Source organism: Ornithorhynchus anatinus, chromosome 2 (assembly GCF_004115215.2).
Source record: "Ornithorhynchus anatinus isolate Pmale09 chromosome 2, mOrnAna1.pri.v4, whole genome shotgun sequence".
NCBI lineage: Eukaryota > Metazoa > Chordata > Mammalia > Monotremata > Ornithorhynchidae > Ornithorhynchus > Ornithorhynchus anatinus.
The window spans coordinates 171,412,622-171,433,794 of NC_041729.1; the positions used below are offsets into that span (position 1 = coordinate 171,412,622).

Here is a 21,173-nt window from a genome sequence, read left to right on the forward strand (position 1 = left end):
GAAGGAGGAAATATTCATTCAATAGTATTTATTGAGCACTTACTATGTGCAGAGCACTGTACTAAGCACTTGGAATGTACAATTTGACAACAGATAGAGACAATCCCTGCCCAATGATGGGCTCACAGTCTAATCGGAGGAGACAGACGGCAGAGCAAAACAGAACGAGACAAAAACAAGACAACATTATCACGATAAATAGAATCAAGGGGATGTACACCTCATTAACAAAATGAATAAGGTAATAAATAATATATACAAATGAGCACAGTGCTGAGGGGAGGGGAAGGGGAGAGGGGGAGGAGCAGAAGGTGGGGTGGGAAGGGGAGGCGAGGGGGAGCAGAGGGAAAGGGGGCTCAGCTGAGGGGAGGTGAAGGGGGAAGGAGGTGGAGCAGAGGGTGGAGGGGGAGCAGAGGGAAAAGGGGGGTTCAGCCTGGGAAGGCCTCTTGGAGGAGGTGATCTCTCAGTAGGGCTTTGAAGAGGGGAAGAGAGTTAGTTGAGACTGCAGGGAAGGAGATAGATCAGAACTGATGATATAGATTTGAAGTCTTGGGAGCATGGGAGCAAATAAGTTCTCCAAGGGAGTTAGTGTAGATGGAAAATAGATGGTGACCCAGAACTGAATCTTGAGGGACTCCTACATTTAGGGGATGGGAGGCAGAGGAGAAGCCCATGAAAGAGACTGAGGAAAAAATCAACTTGGAATGAACAAAAAGATAGGCAGAGAACCTGGAGAGGACAGTGTCAGTGAAGCCAAGGTTGGAGAAAGGGGTGGTTGACACTGTCAAAGGCAACTGAGGAAGTCATGGAGGATTAGGATGGAATGGAGGCCATTGAATTCGGTAAGATCATTGGTGACTTTTGAGAGGCCGTTTCGGTGGAGTGAAGTGGGTGGAATCCAGATTGGAGGAGTCTGGATACAATTGGAGGAGAGGATGTGAAAGCAGCCAGTGTAAACACCTTGCTCAAGGAGTTTGGAGAGGAATGGTAAGAGGAAGACTCTCAGGCCTCTGGTTTTTGCAGTAGGCCACAATGCTTCCCTCTTCCTCTTTGCTTCTTCCACCTCCTCTCTGCCTTTTATGCATCCTATGCCTCCTCAGTCAATCAATCAATTGGTCAATAGTTTTTACTGAGCGCTTACTGTCCTAAGGGCTTAGGAAAGTACAATGCAACAGAGTTGGTAGATGTCATTCCTGCTCACAAGGAACTTTCAGTCTTCAGGGGGTGACAGACATCAAAAAAAATTACAGATAGGGGAAATAGTAGAGTATAAGGATATGGACATAATTGTTGCGGGGCTGGTTATCAAAATGCTTAAGGGGTTCACAGCCAAGTACATTGGTGATGCAGAAGGGAGGGTGGGAAGGGAAGTGAGGGCTTAGTCAGGGAAGGTCTCTTGGAGGAGATGAGATTTTAGGAAGATTTTGAAGATGGTGAGAGTGATTGACTGTTGATTATGAAGGGGGAGGAGGTTCCAGGTCCAGGGGAGAATATGGTCAAGGGATCGGTGGATAGATGAGATCAAGATATAGAAAGTAGATGGTGTTTCAGGAATTGGAGTGTGCTAGTTGGGATGTAGTAGGAAATCAGTAAGGTATGGTAGGAGCTGGGCAAGGTAAATGAGTGAAGGGTGATGGGCAACCACTGGAGGTTCTTGAGTGAGAAAACTTGGACTGAACACTTCTGAAGAAAAATGGTGCGGGCAGCAGAGTGAAATATGGACTGAAGTGGAGAGAGACGGGAGCCAGGGAGGCCGGCAAGGAGGCTGATGCAGTAGTCAAGTAGTTCTGCTCAATGGCAATGTGAGGAGTGGCCCGTCTTCCTTCTGTTCTTCCTACCTCCTTCCTCCTCTCTTCCTCCTCAGCTGCCACAACCTTCCTCCTTTCTTTGCTCTCTCTCTTTCTCTCTCTCTCTCGCTCATGCTTCCATCCTCCTCTTTCTTCCTGCTCATCAGAGAGGTTGCCAGGAAGGAAGCTCCTCTGGCAGACTGGGGACTCCACTCCTACTTGGGGACCAGCCGTCAACACACATACATGTTAGCCCCTTCATAATAATGATCAGTGTGGTATCTGTCAAATGTGCATTATATGCCGAGCACTGGGCTGAATGCTGGCATAGTTAACAATTCAAACAGGGTGAACACAGTCCCTGTCCCACATGGGGCTCACAGTCTTAGCAGGACGAAGAATCGGTATTGCGTCTCCATTTTACAGATGAGGAGAGTGAGGCACAGAGAAGTTAAGTAACTTGCTCAAGGTCACACAGCATTATTTATATTGTTATTTTTTATTATATCCTGTATTATTATATAAGATTTATTATTATTTATATGATAATGGTACTTATTTAGCACTCACTATGTACAAAGCACTGTTCTAATCACTCAGGTAGAGACATTGTGGCTTAGTGGCAAGAGCACAGGCTTGGAAGTCAGAAGACATGGGTTCTAATTCCGGTTCCACCACTTGTCTGCTGTGTGACCTTGGGCAAGCAACTCTGTGCCTCAGTTACCTCATCTGTAAAATGGGGATTAAGACTGTGAGCCCCACGTGGGACAACCTGATTACCTTTTATCTCTGCAGTGCTTAGAACAGTGCCTGACACATAGTAAGTGCTTAACAAGTGCCACAATTATTACTATTGTTATTATTATTATTATTATTAACATACAAGTTATATTGGACACAGTCCTTGTCCCACATTGGGCTCACACTCTTAATCCGTATTTTACAGATGAGGTAGTTGAGGCTCAGAGAAGTGAAGTGACTTACCCAAGGTCACACAGCGGACAAGTGGCAAAGCGGGGATTAAAACCCATGACCTTCTGACTCCAGACCCGTGTTCTATCCACTAAGCCACGCTGCTTCTCCATTAATGTTTGTCTCCCACGCCAGACTGTAAGCTTGTGGGCAAGGGAGTGTATCTACCAATTCTTTTACTGTATTCTCCTAAGTGCTGAGCAGAGCACTCAAAAATAATAATAGTAATCATTGTAGTATTTCTTAAGCACTTATTTTGTGCCAGGCACTGAACTAGCGCTGGGGTGGATACAGGCAAATCAGGTTAGACACAGTCCCTGTCCCACATGGGGCTCCTATTCTCAATCCCCATTTGATAGGTAAAGTAACTGAGGTACAGAGAAGTGAAGTAACTTTCCCAAGGTCACACAGTAGACAAGTGGCAGAGCTATCCAGCACTTAGTACAGTGCCTGGAACATAGTAAGCACTCAGCAGGGTGGCTGAGTGGAAAGAGCATGGGCTTGGGAGTCAGAGATCATGGGTTCTAATCCCGCTCCGCCACAGCTGAGCTGTGCCACTTTGGGCAAGTCACTTAACTTCTCGGTGCCTCAGTTACCTCATCTGTAAAATGAGGATTAAAACTGTGAGCCCCACATGGGACAACCTTATTACCTTGTATCCCCCTAGTGTTTAGAACAGTGCTTGGCACATAGTAAGCGCCTAACAAAAGCCATCGTCATTATTATTAACAAATACCACAATTATTACTTATCATTACCACTGATGGATTGATCGATCTGGGATTCGAACTCAGGTCTCCTGATTCCCTGTTCTGTTGGGCATGCTACCTCTCAGAAAAGTTAAATAGTGCTTCAGATTCTGCTATATTTGAGGTGGTGGAGATCCTCCCCTTGGGGTGGAGTACAGCCAGAGTGCAGAGACAATTGGAGAAATGGGCCCTCCATACTCTGAAATGAACAGCCCCTTCTGCCCCGCTTCCAACCCCCACATGCCCCTGAATGCTCTGCCCGTTTTACTATTCATTTCACGTTTTCTTCCTGCAGAGGTGGCCCTCCAGCCTGCCCCCGCGGTCACCTACCGGACGGTCGGCGGCATCCTCGACTTCTACGTGTTCCTGGGTGGCTCGCCAGAGGAAGTGGTCCGAGAGTATCTGGAGGTGAGTGGTCGTCAGTGTCGCTCCTGGAGGTTACCACCCTGTTAGGAGGGACCCCCTCCCCTTGAGACAAGGTTCAATCTCTTGGAGCTACAGCCAACATTTTTATACCTTTCTCTTCCCACAGTAGCCAGAGGTGTCACCATGTGAAAAGTCCATTCCCTCATTGCTCACATGGGGTCCATGGGAGTGGATTAGCAAGTGTGCGGACATGTTAAAGGCCCACGGAGGAGTTTCATGTGCAGGAGCTATAGATGACCTCAGTGACTGCAGGGCAGTATTGACACTGGCCCTGCTGCTATGACCTGGCAGGTAGCCTCATCGTTAGCCACGTGGCCTTCTATTGCTCGATTAGCCCTCTTGGTGGCTCTGGTGGTCAAGGAGCTAGCCACACTCTCCCATGACATAAGGGGCTCCATCTGTTTTTAGTTAATTGCATTTTCACAAAATGATTTCCCTGACAGACAGTCCCTAGCTCCTCTTTCCTACAACCCGACCCCTCCCCACAGAAATTCTCCGCTTAGCTCGTTCTAGGGTGTGTAGTCACTGAGTGCCTGGGTTCCTGTGGGTGTTTCCATGTGTGCACTTGTGTATGTGTATGCTTGGCTGTACATGCAGCATGGATGTCCTATCGACCTGCGAAAGGAGTCGCTTATCAGTCGTATGACGCAATCTGGCACCATCCTGAGTTCCTTCCCCAGCAGCCGTCCCTGGTGGATGGTTCACTCCAGAGACAGCGTCCTCCCACCAGAGACGCCGGTCTGTCCGCCTCGACCCGCACAACCCCTCCCTGATGAGTGCCCTCTGGTCCGCTCTGGGGGAAACTGCGCACATCTTGGGAGAACAGTCCCTCCTGGATCTGGAGCATCCCCCAGCCCTGTGTTGGTATTTAGCAGTGGCAACACTGAGCAGCAGGATCAGATGGAGGCCTCCCTGAGTTGGTGGTGATCGTTCAGATTAAAGGTTGGGGCTGCTTTAGGGTGCCTACAAGTAAATTAGGTTCCACAATGGATTGGTGCATTTTGCACTTCGGCACATTAAACCAGGGGCAGTCCTTCAAGATGATCTGATAAAAGAGTGATTCATAGCAGCCCCCCTTGGGCTGCCTTCATAGTTTAGATCATGAGGTCCTCCAGTCTTCTGAGCAGGGGGCGGCACAATAAAGAGGGAGATGGGATTTCCGGTGACCTTCCAGAGGAAAACAGTTAGGCTGACCATGGGCATGCAGACTAGGGAATGCTTCAGATCTGGGAGGTGCTGTTCTCTGGGGATGCATGCAGTTCCCCCCAGAGTGGACCGAGGAGCACTCATCTGGGAGGGGTTTTGTGGTGAAAGCGGACAGCCTGGGTTCTCTGTCAGGGGCCGGAATCTTTGAAGCGGCTAGAGGGTGGACTGTCTGCCGGGGATATATGCAGGCTGTGGGGGCCAGGCCGGTGTCAGATTGCTTCCTATGACTGGTCCCATGTCAAGCGCTTAGTACAGTGCCCTGCACACAGTAAGCACTCAATAAATAGTAATAATAATAATAATGTTGGTATTTGTTAAGCGCTTACTATGTGCCGAGCACTGTTCTAAGCGCTGGGGTAGACATAGGGGAATCAGGTTGTCCCACGTGGGGCTCACAGTCTTAATCCCCATTTTACAGATGAGGGAACTGAGGCACAGAGAAGTTAAGTGACTTGCCCACAGTCACACAGCCGACAAGTGGCAGAGCTGGGATTCAAACTCATGAGCCCTGACTCCAAAGCCCATGCTCTTTCCACTGAGCCACGCTGCTTCTCCATGAATGAATATTGAGTTCTTTCTACTAGGGACTGGTAGATTTGTTAGGAGGCCCAGACATATTTGTAATTCAAACTAACACCTCCTAAGCAAATCATGCCCCTGTTACAGACTGTTAATTTGTCTTTCTCCCAGCTCGTGTCTTTGCTGTCTGTTCCTTGGCCCCAGGGGGCTGCCCCCGCCACCCAACTGGCGGTCGCTGGAGAGCAGGCAGTCATTTGGACGTGGTTTAGCCGTGGTGAGCTGCCACCTGACGCCTTAACCTTCCCCTTCCCCATTGCAGCTGATAGGGAGACCGTTCCTGCCTGCCTACTGGAGCCTGGGATTCCACCTGAGCCGCTGGGAGTATGGTGGCCTGGAGAGGATGAAAGCAGTCGTAGACAGGACCCGGGATGCTGGTATCCCCTATGTGAGTGTGTCCTCCTGGCAAGGTGGGGATGGGTATGAGGATGGGTTGACCCAGGTTTACCAGACAGAGGGGATGAGAGCAGTGGTGGCCAGGACCTGGGAGGCTGGCATCTACTACGTGAGTGTGTCCTCCTGGACATGGGGGTAGGGATGAGATCAGGTTGGCCCAGATTGACCAGCTGGGGACAGGGAAAGGGGGTTCACAGTTGCCGCTGAGCTGCCCTCATGGGACCACGGACAGGCCCAAGGCCACACTTCTTACAAACGGTTATTGGGAAAAGCCCTTGAAGAAATTCAAGGCAAGCCAGCAGCAGTGTCACTGAGGAGCGTCCACCTTGAGACACCGCCTCTGCCTCGGGGAAGTGGCTAATGACAGACAACAAATTATTTTCGAGGAAACAACCTGCTCGTGAGAAGACAAGCCCTGACAGAGTGTATCCGGAATTAAAAACAGAATCGTGATACTTGGGTCATTTTGCAATGTGACAGTGGGAACCCTAACAGTGTCCAACCTGATTCTGTCATCAAATCCTGTTGATTCTACCTTCTCTAGAATCCATCCCTTTCTCTCCAGCCAAACTGCTACTGTGCTGTCCCAAGCACTCATCATTTTCCACTTTGACTACTGCATCAGCCTCCTTACTGACCTCTCTGCCTCTCGTCTCTCCCCACTTCTGTCCATACATCACTCTGCTGCCCAGATTATTTTTCTACAATACTATTTAGTCTATGTTTCCCCACTTCTTAGGAATCTCCAGTGGTTGCACATCCTCTTCCTCCCCAAACAGAAATTCCTTACTAGTGGCTTTAAAACACTCAATCAACTCTCCCCTTCCCAATCCTGCCTCACTGATTTCCTGCTACAATCCGGACTGCCTATTTTGCTCCTCTAATGCCACCCTATTCATAGTACGTCAGTCTTGTCTATCTTGCTGCTGATACGCTGCCCACATTCTCACTCTGGCCTGGAACTCCCTCCCCATCCATATATGACAGGCCACCACTTTGCCCACCCACAAAGCCTTATTCAAATCTTATCTCTTCCAAGAAGCCTTCCCCGACTAAGCCCTCATCTCCCATACTCCCTCTCCCTTCTGCAGTGCTACACACATTTGTACCCTTAAAGCACCTTGATATTCACCCCTATCCTCAGCCTCACAGCACTTATGTGCATATCCATAATCTATTTTAATGTCTATCTCTCCCTTTAGGCTATAAGCTCCTTGTGGGCCAGGAACATGTCTACCAACTCTGTTGTACTGTACTTTCCCAAGTACAGTGCTCTGCACACAGCAAGCCCTCAGTCAGTCAGTGGTATTTACAGAGTGCTTTCTGTGTACAGAACACTGAACTAAGCATTGGTAGAGAATACACAGGTGGAAATTAGGCACAGTCCCTGTCCCTTGGGGGGCTCACAATCTAAGAAGCTTCAGGGAGCTCCAGCTAAAGATCTCCAATTTATCCCTCCTTGCATCTCAGTCTCCTGTTAGTAACTTACATGATTCACTTCTAGATTTACTACATGGTAGAAAAGTCAGTGATATTGACTGAGCACCTCTAGTGCAGAGCACTGTACCAACCACCTCCTGAGGGCAGAGCACTTTACCAGTTGCCCCCTGGAGTTCAGAGTACTGTGCCAGTTGGCTCCTGGAGTGTAGAGCACTGTATCAGTTATCTCCAGAATGCAGAGTACTGTATCAGCTATCTTTTGAATGCAGAGCACTATTCTGGCCCTCTCTTCTCTGCAGATCACTGTACCGGTGGCCTCCTGGGTGCTAACTGGCTGCCTTCTAAGGCAGAGAATTGTAGCTCATTGTGGGCAGGGATTGTCTCTCTTTATTGCTGTATTGTACTTTCCCAAGTGTTTAGTACAGTGCTCTGCACAAAGTAAATGCTCAATAAATGAATGAATAAGAAAGTGCAACAGGCACAATCTCTACTTTCCAGAATTTACAATCTAACCGGGGAGTCAGACACAGAAGAGCACGGCCTTGAAGCCATAGGACCTGGATTCTAATCCCTGCACTTCCACTTGTCTGCTGTGTGACGTAGGGCAAATCACTTCATTCCTGTGCCTCAGTTTTCTCAACTGCAAAATGGAGATTCAATACCTTTCATCCCTCCTACTTAGACTGTTAGCCCCAAATGGGAGAGGGACTGTCTCTGGCCTGTTAAACTTGTATCTACCCCAGTGCTCAAAACAGTGCTCGACACATAGAAAGGGCTTAACAAATACCGTAAAAAAAGACTTAAAATCAGCAGAAGCTGGCAGAAAAACCAGGATACTACAGAAAGTAGCCGGAGGGGGTAAGAATGAACTGGATGGGAAAATTGGAGAGTTACAAACAGGCAAGAATGAGTGGAAACACACAGGCTAAATAATGGTGACTGTTGTTAGAAACATTAATTAAAAACTGATGACCTTATTATGCCATCAGCGCTAAGCAAGCGCTAAGGCAAGTCCAGGGTCACGATATCAAGTACGGCCCTGGGCGTGGTTGTGATCATGTGGGTTCTTTTCTCCACTTGTGGCATCCCTGGCCTCCTTGCAGGATGTGCAACATTCTGACATCGACTACATGGACCAGAAGAAGGACTTCACTTTTGACCCTGTGGCGTACAAAGGCCTGCCTGAGTTTGCCAGAGAGCTGCATAACCTCAACCTGAAATATGTCGTCATAATGGTATAATAATGTTGGTATTTGTAAAGTGCTCACTGTGTGCAGAGCACTGTTCTAAGCACTGGGGGAGATACAGGGTTATCAGGTTGTCCCACGTGAGGCTCACAGTTAATGCCCATTTTACAGATGAGGGAACTGAGGCACAGAGAAGTGAAGTGACTTGCCCACAGTCACACAGCTGACAAGTAGCAAAGCCGGGAGTCGAACTCATGATCTCTGACTCCGAAGCCCGGGCTCTTTCCAATGAGCCACACTGCTTCCCTAATGGTATGGGGGCCCACTGGGTGCCATTGCCCACTCGGTGCTCTGTCAGCTGCCTGGCTGGTGCCGGCATCCACTTAATGTCCACTGAAACAGCCCCTGGCCCACCGTGCCATCAGAGGGAGGTGTGTGGTGGCCTCCCTTCTCCCCAGTGACTGTCTCCGTTCTCACAGGACCCGGCCATCCCCATGCATTCCTACGGCCCCTATGAACGGGGATCTGGCATGAATGTTTGGGTCAACTCATCGGATGGGGTAACCCCCCTCATCGGAGAGGCAAGTATCTGTGGTGATGGGGATGGGGACAGGCCTGGACGTTGGGTTAGGTGAGCTGTTTTTGCTCCCGTAGTCCCACTACCGTGCAGAAAGTCTCCACATAGCCACTCATCCAAGCCACATCCCAGCAGCTGGCCGGCCGTCTTCCAGCACACCCCACACTTCCCAAGACCTTGGGACCATCACTGGCCCTCTGACCCCAAGGATCAGAACTCGGGTTCTCCAAGGATTTGCCGTGGCTCAAACCATCGAACCTCGGGTTCTGGTTCAGCAGGCATGGGTGGTTGGGCTGGGAGCCATGTTGCTCAGTTTCCCTCAGCAGCCTCATTAGGTTTTTACCCTCCTGGAACGGGCTCATTCTCCATCGTGTTCATGGCTGGTCTCGCTGAGAGGGATTTCGTCCCACCCCCCAGGTGTGGCCAGGACCCACTGTGTTCCCCGACTACAGCAACCCAGCGTGTATGCAGTGGTGGGCCCAAGAGTTTCACCTCTTCCATCAACAGCTGACCTTCGACGGGATCTGGATTGTGAGTCAATCAGCCAATTGGTCAGTGGTGTTGAGCGAGTACCTACTGCATGCAGAGCTTTGTACTCAGCACTTGGGAGAGTATCCTAGGGTTAATAGCTGCGATTCCTTCCACCTTTGCACTGAGCAGTTGGGAGAGTACAGTAGAGTCAAGTAGACATATCCCTGTCCTCTAGGAGATTACAGTGCAGTTGGGGCTCCACACACTAACATAAATTTCAGGTAAGGGAGGCCATTGAATATAAAGATGTGGACATAATGCTGAGGGTGGTGGGGGGCAAGATGTGGGAAAAATGTCATTCTGGGACAGTGAAGGGAACTAGTCACTTCTGGAGTTTAGAAGCAGATTCCTCCTCTTCGGCCCAGGCAGCTGCTGGCTAGATGTCATTGGTCAGTCAACCAATCAGTGACCCCGGCTGACACCTCTGAGTGTGGGATGCTGCACTGGGCACCTGGGAGAGGCCTCCAGAAACGAGGCCTATGTTTCCGCTTTCATGCAGGGCAGGTCTGATGGATGGATGTACAGTTTGGGAAGCATATTGATACAACATCAGAAGACCTTGCCTAGAGTCAGCAGAGACAGGGAAAGTGGAGGAGGGGGAGAGGGAGTAGGAGAGAGAGAGAAAGAGGGAAAGGGAGAGGACCAGCAGAGATACACTACAGACCCCAGAGCAGAGCCTCAGGGAATAGCCTGGTTTGGGCAGCTTAATTGAGGGCATCATCATAAATACAGTATTTACTAAGCACTTATTTTGTGCAGAGCACTGTATTAAGCATTAGGACAGAATGCACAGTTGGGAATTTGACACAGTCCATTCTTAGTCTGTCAAATGAGTATGAACAGGGCTGCTGTTATCAATCTCAGAGATTTACAATCAATGAACCTAAACAATTTTATCTCATAAGAGAGCTATGTGAATATTTCGTGAGTCATGGAAGTTCACTTTCCATGCATTTTAAGTTTTATCTCAGGTAGTCTCGGACTCAATGCTCTATTAAATGTTTTGGTGAAACCATCTCAATATGCAATCAAAACATTAATAAAAATTGAAAGAAAATTGCTTTCTACAGCTTAACTAGTTGACATGAAATGCAAAACCACCAGAGAGAGTGTGAAATAACATTTCATCCAAATTCAGTGTACACACCCCTGAATCTATGGTGCTATGTGGTATAGTTTATCCCTTTTAAAAGAATATAGGAGTAGAAAATTAAAAATATATAAACAAAGGGGATCCTTTAACATTATTTTTTTCCCTATCTTTCATCATCTCAGGATATGAATGAAGTCTCAAACTTTGCTAACGGTTCCAATAAAGGATGTGCCCCAAACGCCCTGAACTACCCACCTTTTACTCCAGGTCAGTCTTTACCCACTGTGTCTTTGATTCTTTCTATTACAGTGGTGGTCGTGTTTGTTCCAGTTGCACCATTTGTTTACTCGTTAGTATGTTGTTGCTTCAATTCTCCCAGGATATATATGAACACTAGTATTAGGGGAGTGCGTGTTCATGCACAAACACAAACACACACACACACAGACACTCACAGGCTCACTAGAAAGACAATTTTTGTTGCATAGTTACATAAAGAGGAAAAATAAATTGCGCCTTTCCCAGCCATGTGTCCCATTGAAAAAAAATCCCCAAATGCCAATTTCCTCTCAGCTGTTCTCCCAGCTGACAGAGCACTGGCTTGGGCACTGGTTCTGTGGACCAGACCAGCATCCCAATGTAACCAATGGTGATGGTCAAAGGTTGGGCAGGATGAGCACCAGGAGAGCAGAAGTTTGGTCGCAGAAAAGCCACCCCATTGGCCCTCTAAATGTCCTGAGATTAAAATCTGGACAAGGAATAGCCACACTAACCCATTATTTCTTCTTTCTCCCCTATTGGACATTGGTGGAGCTATGCTGGGCTTTGATTTTGTTGTTGTTCCTTGGGACAGTCCCATATGGGGCTGCTTGGTGATGTCAAGGCTCTGATTCGACGATTCATCCTCTGCTCCCTCTCTGGGATCCCAAGGTGCAGAAGCCGGGCATCTTCCCGGTGGGCCCGACCCGACATGGGGGTGGCATTAGGCCCTTGAGCCTGTTGTTGCCTCTGCTGCAGATATTGGTGAGAGAAGAGCGAGGTGGGCCCAGACTGTTTTGTCCACAGCCACCCCAGCCCCAGGCCTAGATGCAGAAATGCTCCATCACGCCCCTCCCCCACCATCCCTCACCTTTTTGTGCCTGGGAGGACACGGGCCACATCTCTCTGGCAGGCATCGTGGACCAGCTGCTGTTCTCCAGGACACTGTGCATGGACGCGGTGCAGCACGGCGGCCTCCACTACGACCTCCACGGGCTGTACGGCCACACCATGGCAGCCGCCACTCAGGAGTAAGTCAGTCTGGTGCCGCTCCCCGGAGCAGGGGCCTCTGTTGTCTGCCCTGCCTCACTCACGGCCCCTGGCCTGGAGCTGGATGGAGGCTGCGAGGGCCACTAACATCCCGCCATGGGATTTATGAAGAATAATAATAATTATGAAACTTGTTAAACACATACTATGTGCCAAACACTGTTCTAAGCACTGGGGTAGATACAAGATTATCGGGTTGGACTCAGTCCCTGTCCCATATGGGGCTCATAATCTTAATCTCTATTTTACAGATGAGGTAATGAGGCCCAGAGATGTGACTTGCCCAAGGTCATACAGCAGACATGTGGCAGAGCCAGGATTAGAACCCAGGTCCTTCTGACTCCCAGGACCTTGTTCTATCACTGTCACGCTCTTCTCAACTCTGTGTATAGTCTGTACTGAGTGTTTGGGAGGTGACAATAGGTTTAGTAGACAGAATCCCTCCCCTCAAGGAAATTACAGTCTCCTGTGTACAGAGCACTATACTAAGTGGTTGGGAGAGTACAAGAGTTAGGAGGCACGATCCCTACCCTCAAGAAACTTACAGTCTTCTGTGTGTAGAGTATTGTGCTGAGTGCTTGGGAGAGTCCAATAGAGTTAGTAGACATGAGCCTTGTCTTCGAGGATCTTCCAGGCTGGCAGGGGCAAATTGTAGCTCATATTGTATTAATTTCTCCCTATGGGTTGTGGATAAGGTTGTAGATTTACCCTAAATGGCCTCTGGGATTCCATTCTCATCGACCATGAGCAAGACTGTGATTCCTCTGAAAAGTGGCTGGGGGTGCTCTCACTCTGGTGTAGTTCAGAAAAGCCAGAGCCGCCAGGAGGCCTGGTTCTTTTTACATCACTTCCTGCTCCTTTGAGCTCCACTGCAATGGTGGGCCAAACAATCCTTGATGACATCGGTAACTCAGAGGGACCAGGTGGTTCCCCTGGGTTCCCTGCTCCAGGCTACCAGAAGCCCCTCAATGAGTATCCTACTCTGGGTGGCCCTTCGCTGAGTGTCCTGCTCCAGGTGGTCACTGGTCCTTTGCTGGGTATCCTGATCCAGTGGCCTCTCTAATAATGATTATAATAACAATAATAATAATAACAACAGGTATGGTATTTGTTAAGCATTTACTATATGCCAAACACTTTTCTAAGTGCTGGGGTAGATATAATAATAATAATAATAATAATAATGATAATAATTATATTTGCCAAGTGCTTACTATGTGTCAGGCACTGTACTAAGTGCTGGGGTGGATACAAGTTAATGATGTTGGACCCAGTCCCTGTCCCACATGGGGCTCTCATTCTTAATCCCATTTTACAGATGAGGTAACTGAGGTACAGAGGAGTGAAGTTATCTGCCCAAGGCCATACAGCGGACAAGTAGTGGAGTCAGCATTAGAACCCAGGTCCTTCTGATTCCCAGGCCCGTGCTCTATCCACTCTAAGCCATGCTGCTTCCCTCTCTCTGGGTGGCCAGCTCCAGGTGGCCAGTGACCCCTCACCAGATGGCCTGCTTTGGTTGGCCAGTGGCCCTTCACTGAGTGTCCTGCTGCAGGTGGTCAGTTGCCCTCACTGGATGTCCAGCTCCAGCCAGCTGGGAGACTGTCAGAGGACAGTTGGTGACCCATCATTCTCCCTGGGGGCTAGGGGAATGACAGCGTATCCACAGAGAAACCCAGGTTCACCCCCATCCCAAACAGCAACCAGAGAAGGGGTGTCTTCTCTCCATCATGCCAATGCCTCTGGGAGATAAATAGAGCAGGTAATAATAATAATAATGATAATAATGATGGCATTTGTTAAGCGCTTACTATGTGCCAAGCACTGTTCTAAGCGCTGGGGGGATACAAGATAATCAGGTTGTCCCACATGGGGCTCACAGTCTTAATCCCCATTTTACAGATCAGGTAACTGAGGCACCGAGAAGTTAAGTGACTTGCCCAAAGTCACACAGCTGACAAGCGGCAGAGCCGGGATTAGAACCCATGACCTCTGATTCCCAAGCCTGTGCTCTTTCCACTGAGCCATGCTGTAGATGCCACTACTCAGGACAATGGGGTCAGTGGGCGGGGCTCTGCTCACTGCAGGCCAGGTAGTGGGTCAGCAAGTATTCCCCCACAGATCCCATGCACCCCTCTCAAGCCGCCCCCTCATCCCAGCCGTCTTTCCCGCTAGGGCTGCCCAAGGCATCTACTCCACTAACAGAAGCTTCATCCTGACACGATCCACCTTTGCCGGCTCGGGGAAGTTTGCGGCCCACTGGCTGGGAGACAATGCGGCCACCTGGGATGACCTGCGCTGGTCCATCCCCGGGATGCTCGAGTTCAATCTGTTTGGGATCCCCATGGTGAGTGCCGTGACTCTGTCCCTCTGGGACCAGCAGAGCCTGGTGTAGGGGCCCAGAGACACTCCCCAACCTGGCATAGAGGCCCAGAGATCCTCCCCAACCCCTGTATGAGTGGCCCTCAACCCAGCCCTGGTTTGGGGCCCCAGAAACCCTCTTCCACCCCAACACGGGGAGCCCTTGCCACAGCCCCGATACAGTGGCTCTGAGATCCTCCACCACGTCCGTGTGCACTGGCCTCATCCAGGTCCCACATGGGCCCCTCCCCACCCCGACATGGGCAGCACTCACCCCAGTCCTGGCACAGGTGTCCAGAGACCCTCTACCACCCTCATTTGGACTGCCTTAAGCCTAGCCCTAGCACAGGGGCTCAGAGACACTCCCAACTCATGCATGGGTGGGCCTCACCCCAGCTCTGGGGCAGGGGCCTTGAGACTTTTCTCCACCTCTGCTTCGGCAGCCCTCACCCCAGCTCTGATAAAGGGGCTCAGAGACCCTCATGGACATCCCTCACCCCATTCCCAGTGCTGGTGCCCAGAGATCTTCCCCACACCTCCATGGGCAGCCCTCACTCCAACCCCAGGTCACTGGATTGGTCTGCAAATGCTGCCAGCCCAACCATGCCCAGAGGAAAGTGAGGCCTGTGTGGGCAAAATTTGGGAAGCAGAGGACACATTTGGGGCTGTTTATGCCTGGTCTGTGAGGGTGAGAGCTGGAATGTAGAATGCTGGGACGCAAGAAGGATTGGGGTCTGCCTGAATCTGGCAGAAGCGAGAGTGACCCGTGCCATTACACCTGTGCCTTCTACAGGTGGGCCCGGACATCTGTGGATTTTCGGGGAACGTCACTGAAGAAACTGTGTGCACGGTGGATGCAGCTCGAGCCTTTTATCCCTTTTCTCGGAATCACAATGGGTCGAGGTTTTCGGGTAAGCCGGGTGATCCCTTGAGACTCCTCACACCCATTGTGCCTCTGCCATCAATCATTCAATCACATTTATAGAGCACTTACTGTGTGCAGAGCACTGTACTTAGCACTTGGGAGAGTCCAGTTTAACAATAACCAGCCAGACACATTCCCTGCCCACACGAGCTAATCTCATCTCTTCATCTCACCTCACCTTCTCTCTTTCTACTGGCCACCCCGTACACTCCGCTCCTCTGCCGCTCACCTCCTCACTGTCCCCCGTTCACGCCTATCCTGCCTTTGACCCCTGGCCCACGTCCTACCGCTGTCCTGGAATGCCCTCCCTCCTCACAGCTGCCAAATTAACTCTCTTCCCCTCTTCTAAGCCCGACTGAGAGCTCACCTCCTCCAAGTGGCCTTCCCAGCCTGAACCCCCCCTTTACCTCTGCTCCTCCTCCACCCTCTGTTCCTCCCCTTTCCCCCTTCACCTCCCCTCAGCTGAGCCCCCTTTCCCTCTGCTCCCCCTCCCATCCCACCCTCTGCTCCTCCCCCTTCCCCTCCCCTCAGCACTGTGCTCATTGTATATATTATTTATTACCCTATTTATTTTGTTAATGAGGTGTACATCCCCTTGATTCTATTTATCGCGATAATGTTGTCTTGTTTTTGTTTTGTTCTGTTTTGCTCTGCTGTCTGTCTCCCCCATTAGGCTGTGAGCCCGTCACTGGGCAGGTATTGTCTCTATCTGTTGCCGTATTGTCCATACCAAGCGCTTAGTACAGTGCTCTGCACATAGTAAGCACTCAATAAATACTATTGAATGAATGAGTGAATGAGTGAATGAATGAGCTCACAGTCCAGAAGGGGAGCCCTTCCCCGCTCTGCGACTTCTGCTTGGGGTCCTAAGTGAATTTATGCTGGGGGAAACTTGTCCAGGGCTCCCAAACCAAGTCAGGGTCTGGAGAAACCTCTGTGGAGTCCAGACACCCGGACTCATTCTGCTGACCGAGGGGCTCCTGTGGCAGCCCCCAAGGACAGCTGATTCCTGGAATATGAAGGTGCAACCTGTCTCCTGTGGGAACATTTTCATTTTGATTCCTCTGTGGGAAGATTGGTTTCACCTGCAACTTCACTGTTAGTCTCAGTCGAGACTAATGAAGAGTAAATGAAGGACTGAAGGAAACAATGAATTAAGGGTACTGACTGCTTGCCTACTGTATGCAGAGCACTGCCCCAAGCTCTTGGGCCAGGAACCCAGAAGCCAAAGATGAGGTCCCTACCCTCAAACTGCTTTCAATCTACTGGGGATGACAGACAGACATTATTTATGAAGAGTTGGGGTTGATTGCTTTAAATTTGATGGTCAGGAGTTTCTGCTTGAATCTTGGAGAGAGATGGGCAACCACTGAAGGTTTCTGATGAGTGGGGAGACATACATAGCGTGTAGCAGCAGAGAAGAAGCAGCTTGGCTTGGTGGAAAGAGCACGGCTTGGGAGACAGAGGACATGGGTTCTAATGCCGACTTCGCCACTTGTTTATTTGCTGTGAGACCTTGGGCAAGCCACTTAACTTCTCTGTGCCTCAGTTACCTCATCTGTAAAAATGGAGATTAAGACTCTGAGCCCCATGTGGGACAACCCGATTACTTTGTATCTACTCCAGTGCTTAGAACAGTGCTTGGCACATAGTAAGCACTTAAATACATTATTATTATTATTATTATGTAGAACAGTACTGCAGAAAAATGACTTGGACAGTCAAGTGAAATACAGATTGGAGAGGCGAGAGGCTGGAGGCAGGGAAATTGGCGATAGCTTTGGGAGAGGTGGATTTGGGAGTCATCAGTCTATCAGTGGTATTTATTGAGCACTTACTATGTGCATAGCACTATACTGTACTACTTGGGAGAACACAGTACAGCAGAGTTGGTAGTCAAATTCCCCGCCCACAAGGCACCTGCAGTCAAGAGTCATGATTAATTCATTAGAGCCATCAGGATTGAGGTGGGAACTGAAGCTGGGAGAGCGGGTGAGTTCCCCCAGACAGTGAGTGTAGAGCAGAGGGGGGGTGCCGCTGAGGCTGAGAGGCAGTGGAGGAGCCACTTGTATCTTGTAGCTATCCCAGCACTTAGTACAGTGCTTGGCACATAGTAAGTGCTTAATAAATAATGAATAAAAAGATAGGAGGGAACGGTGGTGTCGAGAAAGGATATTTTTAAATGGGAGAGTTGTGTGCAGGTTTGAAGGCAGAGGGTGAGGAGCCATTAGAGAGTGAGAGGCTGAAGATGTCAGGCAGTGAGGGAGGGGAGGAGTCTTTGTCTGCTAGGCCCATGAGTGGAGTTCTGCGACCGGTTCTCCTCCAGCCTGGCCTGTTGGTGGAGTGTAGCCCCTGGGACCTTGTCACCTTCCCTTCCAGGACCAGGATCCAGCCGCCTTTGGACGCGACTCTCTCCTGGCCAACTCCTCAAGGCACTACCTGAACATCCGCTACAGTCTGCTGCCGTACCTCTACACCCTGTTTTACCGAGCACACACTGAGGGGGGCACCGTGGCCAGGCCCCTGATGCACGAGTGAGTTCGGGGGGCCCACCTTCAGGGGGCCAAAGACTCCCACAGCCGAGGCGACAGTTCTAGGAGAGATTGGAATTCCTGGCCTGAAGCTACAGTTCTTGGGGAGATCAGAGTCCCCAGGCCGAGGTTACACTTTTAGGGGAGCAAAGATTTCGAAGTCTGAGACTGAAGTTTTGGGGAATTCAGATTCCAACAAACTGAAGTGGGACACTGGGCACAGGCCTCTGGCACCACAAGTCCATTTCCCCATCCAGAACCTCTCCCCGGCCCTGGAATGCAGCCAGTGTGATGCTGCTGCCCTGCTTCTCTGCACAGGTCATGGGCTCCAGCCTTGTTAGCCGGGCCTTTTCCCCAGGGCATTTGCAGTTGACCCTTTGCCTCTTCCCAGGAAGCCCTTTTTCCTACAGAGATCCCCACTTTGTGCCTCTAGTCTCCTGGAGGAGGGAGTCCCAGTCCTGTCCCTTTGACCCCAGCCTCTCTGCGGGGTCCTGGGTTGGCCTCCAAACCAGTATAGAATGGCCTGGAGCAGGGACCGGGACAGTGGTCAGTCTGATTTTCTCGACTTTAGGTTCTACAGTGATTCAGAAACCTGGGGCATCTCTCAGCAGTTCCTGTGGGGTTCAGGACTCCTTATCACACCAGTCCTGGAGCAAGTAAGTTTGCACATGTGCCCTGCCATTTGCAGGTGTGCGTGCACACACACACGCACACACACACACACACACACACACGCCTCCCCTGCTCCTCCCTTGGGATGTGGCCACCTTCCCAACTTCCAAGTGTACAGTTTTGTGACTGTGACAACTGGTCAGTGTCCCCATGGGTAGCCAGTGGTCCATCCAGCCTAAGGTCCTGTCCCTTGCAGGGCACCCCTGGGTGATGGACACTCTTCTCCATAACCATCCTCTGATTGGCTAAGCTTCTGTTGTCCAAGGATCCACCCAAGGCTGTGGGAGCCTTCTGGCTGCCTGCTTGCCTGCCTATCTCTGTGGACTGACATGTCTGCCCACTCCTCATTGGTGCTTTCTCTCTTCGCAGGCTCCATTCCCCACCACCACTCTCCAATTCCTCCCTTCTCCTCCCTCTCATCCTTCTCTTTTCTCCTCCCCTTATTCCCTCTCTTTCTCCTTCTCCTCTCCCTCTCCCTCCTCCTTCTCATCCTCCTTCCCTGGTGGCAGATGGGTCCAGGCCCCATGCCCACCCAGAACTCTGTTCGGGGGGTGATAGATGGGGATGGAATCTCCTGTCTAATGGTAGAGATGCTTGGGTCAGGGAGGGGCCATCGCTCTAACCGGATTTCAGTGACAGAGAGACTTTCCTCATTCTCCTTTGAAGTCTCCTAGAAACCCTTAGGGCCATCGGTGGCTAGAGGGAAGAAAAGCAGTGCTGAAAATCCCCCCAGAACCCCTTCAGGCTGCTTCATAAGCAGCTGGAGGAAGGAAAGGCTACACTGACTGTCCTAGAAAGTGTCCATGGTGGCTACACTCCCCGTGGCAGTGGGCCTGGCTGTCCACTATTGCCTAGGGCTCTGTTCCTGAACGCCGATACTTTTCTCTTGTCTCAGGGGGCAGCGAACATCACCGCTTACATGCCCGACGCCGTCTGGTATGACTATGAAACTGTAAGTGCATTCTGCTGGTTTCTCCTCTGAGCCCTAATTTTCTTGAATGTAGCCAGAGACCAGGGTGAGGTAATCAATCAATTAACAGCATTTTCTGTTTACTTTGTGCAGAGCACTGAACCAGGCATTAAGAAGAATGCAATAAATTTAGTGGACATGATCCCTGCCATCTATCAATTCTAGTATTTATTGAGTGCTTACTGTTTGGAAAGCACCATACTAAGCACTTGGGAGAGTACAATATAACAGAGTTGGTTGACCCATTCCCTTCCCACAAGGAACTTACAGTCTAGAGGGAGAAACAGACATTAAAATGATTTATGGATATGTACGTATACGCTGTTGGGCTAAGGATGGAGTGAATATTAAATGCATATTATAATATTAAAATTAAATGCCTAGATGATGCAGAAGGGAGAGGGAAAAGAAGACTTATTTGGGGGAGGCCTCCTGAAGGAAATGCAATTTTAATAACGCTTTGAGGGAATTCCAGACCAGAAGCAAGACATGGGCAAGGATTTTGGCAGTAAAATAGAAAAGATTGAGGTACAGTGAGTAGGTTGGCTTTAGAGGAGCAGATTGTGCCAACTGGAATGTAGTAGGAAATCAGCAAGGGACGGTAGCAGAGATTCAGCCACTAAGAAAAATTACAGGTAAATAAATGGATATAAGTGGTGGGCATGTCCAGAGAGGCTGGCCTCCCTCAGGTTTATGTGGTCACAGGGACCCTTTCCCCACCCTGGGACTCGCTCCCTCACCCTGCTTCTGGTACATGGCCTTCAAAGCCTTATCAAGGGCACATCTCCTCCAAGAGGCCTTCCCAGACGAAGCCCCACTTTTCCTCATCTCCCACTCCCTTTTGTGTCTCCCTGACTTGTTCCCTTTGCATTTCCCCCTCTCCCAGCCCCAAAGCACTTATGTACATATTTGTAATTTTATTTATCTGTATTGGCGTCTTTCTCCTCCACTCTAGACTATAAGCATGATGTCCTCAGGAAATGTGACTGTTTATTGTTGTATTGTACTCTCCCAAGCACTTAGTACAGTGTTCTGCACACAGTAAGTGCTCTATAAATAAATACGATTGAATAAATGAATGAATACACCCTGCCCAGGGTGCCAACCTTGGGCCAGAGGACCCCATGGCTATGGTGGAGGATCAGGGACAGGCCAGCTGCTAGGCTTGGGTCACCATATGCCCCACCTTCTACCCTCTTTGTCTCCTCAACTTGCACTGTGTAGGACCCAGTTGAGGGGGTTGGGGGAGGGCAGGTAAGAGGGAAAAAACATGTTTTGGTGCTGGCTGAGACTCTTTAATGATAAGGGCTTGTTTAACCCTCACTGGGCACCCTGGGACATAGAGTGCCTTGTCAGTGGCCACAGAATGTGGTTGTTGCCTTAATCAATCCATCAATCAGTGGTATTTATTGACTGCTGACTGTACTAAGCGCTTGGGAGAGTACAAAACAATAAAGTTGATAGGCACT

At 49.9% G+C, this 21,173-nt stretch overlaps 1 protein-coding gene across 1 annotated transcript in view; it reads left to right on the forward strand.

The window, feature by feature from the left end:
* Positions 1–21,173, forward strand: part of LOC100093611 (maltase-glucoamylase, intestinal) — a 105,635-nt gene that overhangs the window by 23,053 nt on the left and 61,409 nt on the right. Inside the window, 13 exon segments of the mRNA XM_029047544.2 lie at positions 3,804–3,916; positions 5,979–6,104; positions 8,656–8,787; positions 9,219–9,320; positions 9,734–9,847; positions 11,123–11,207; positions 12,112–12,229; positions 14,421–14,592; positions 15,400–15,444; positions 15,446–15,517; positions 17,911–18,065; positions 18,634–18,718; positions 19,630–19,686. Coding sequence (XP_028903377.1) covers positions 3,804–3,916; positions 5,979–6,104; positions 8,656–8,787; positions 9,219–9,320; positions 9,734–9,847; positions 11,123–11,207; positions 12,112–12,229; positions 14,421–14,592; positions 15,400–15,444; positions 15,446–15,517; positions 17,911–18,065; positions 18,634–18,718; positions 19,630–19,686 — 1,376 coding nt within the window.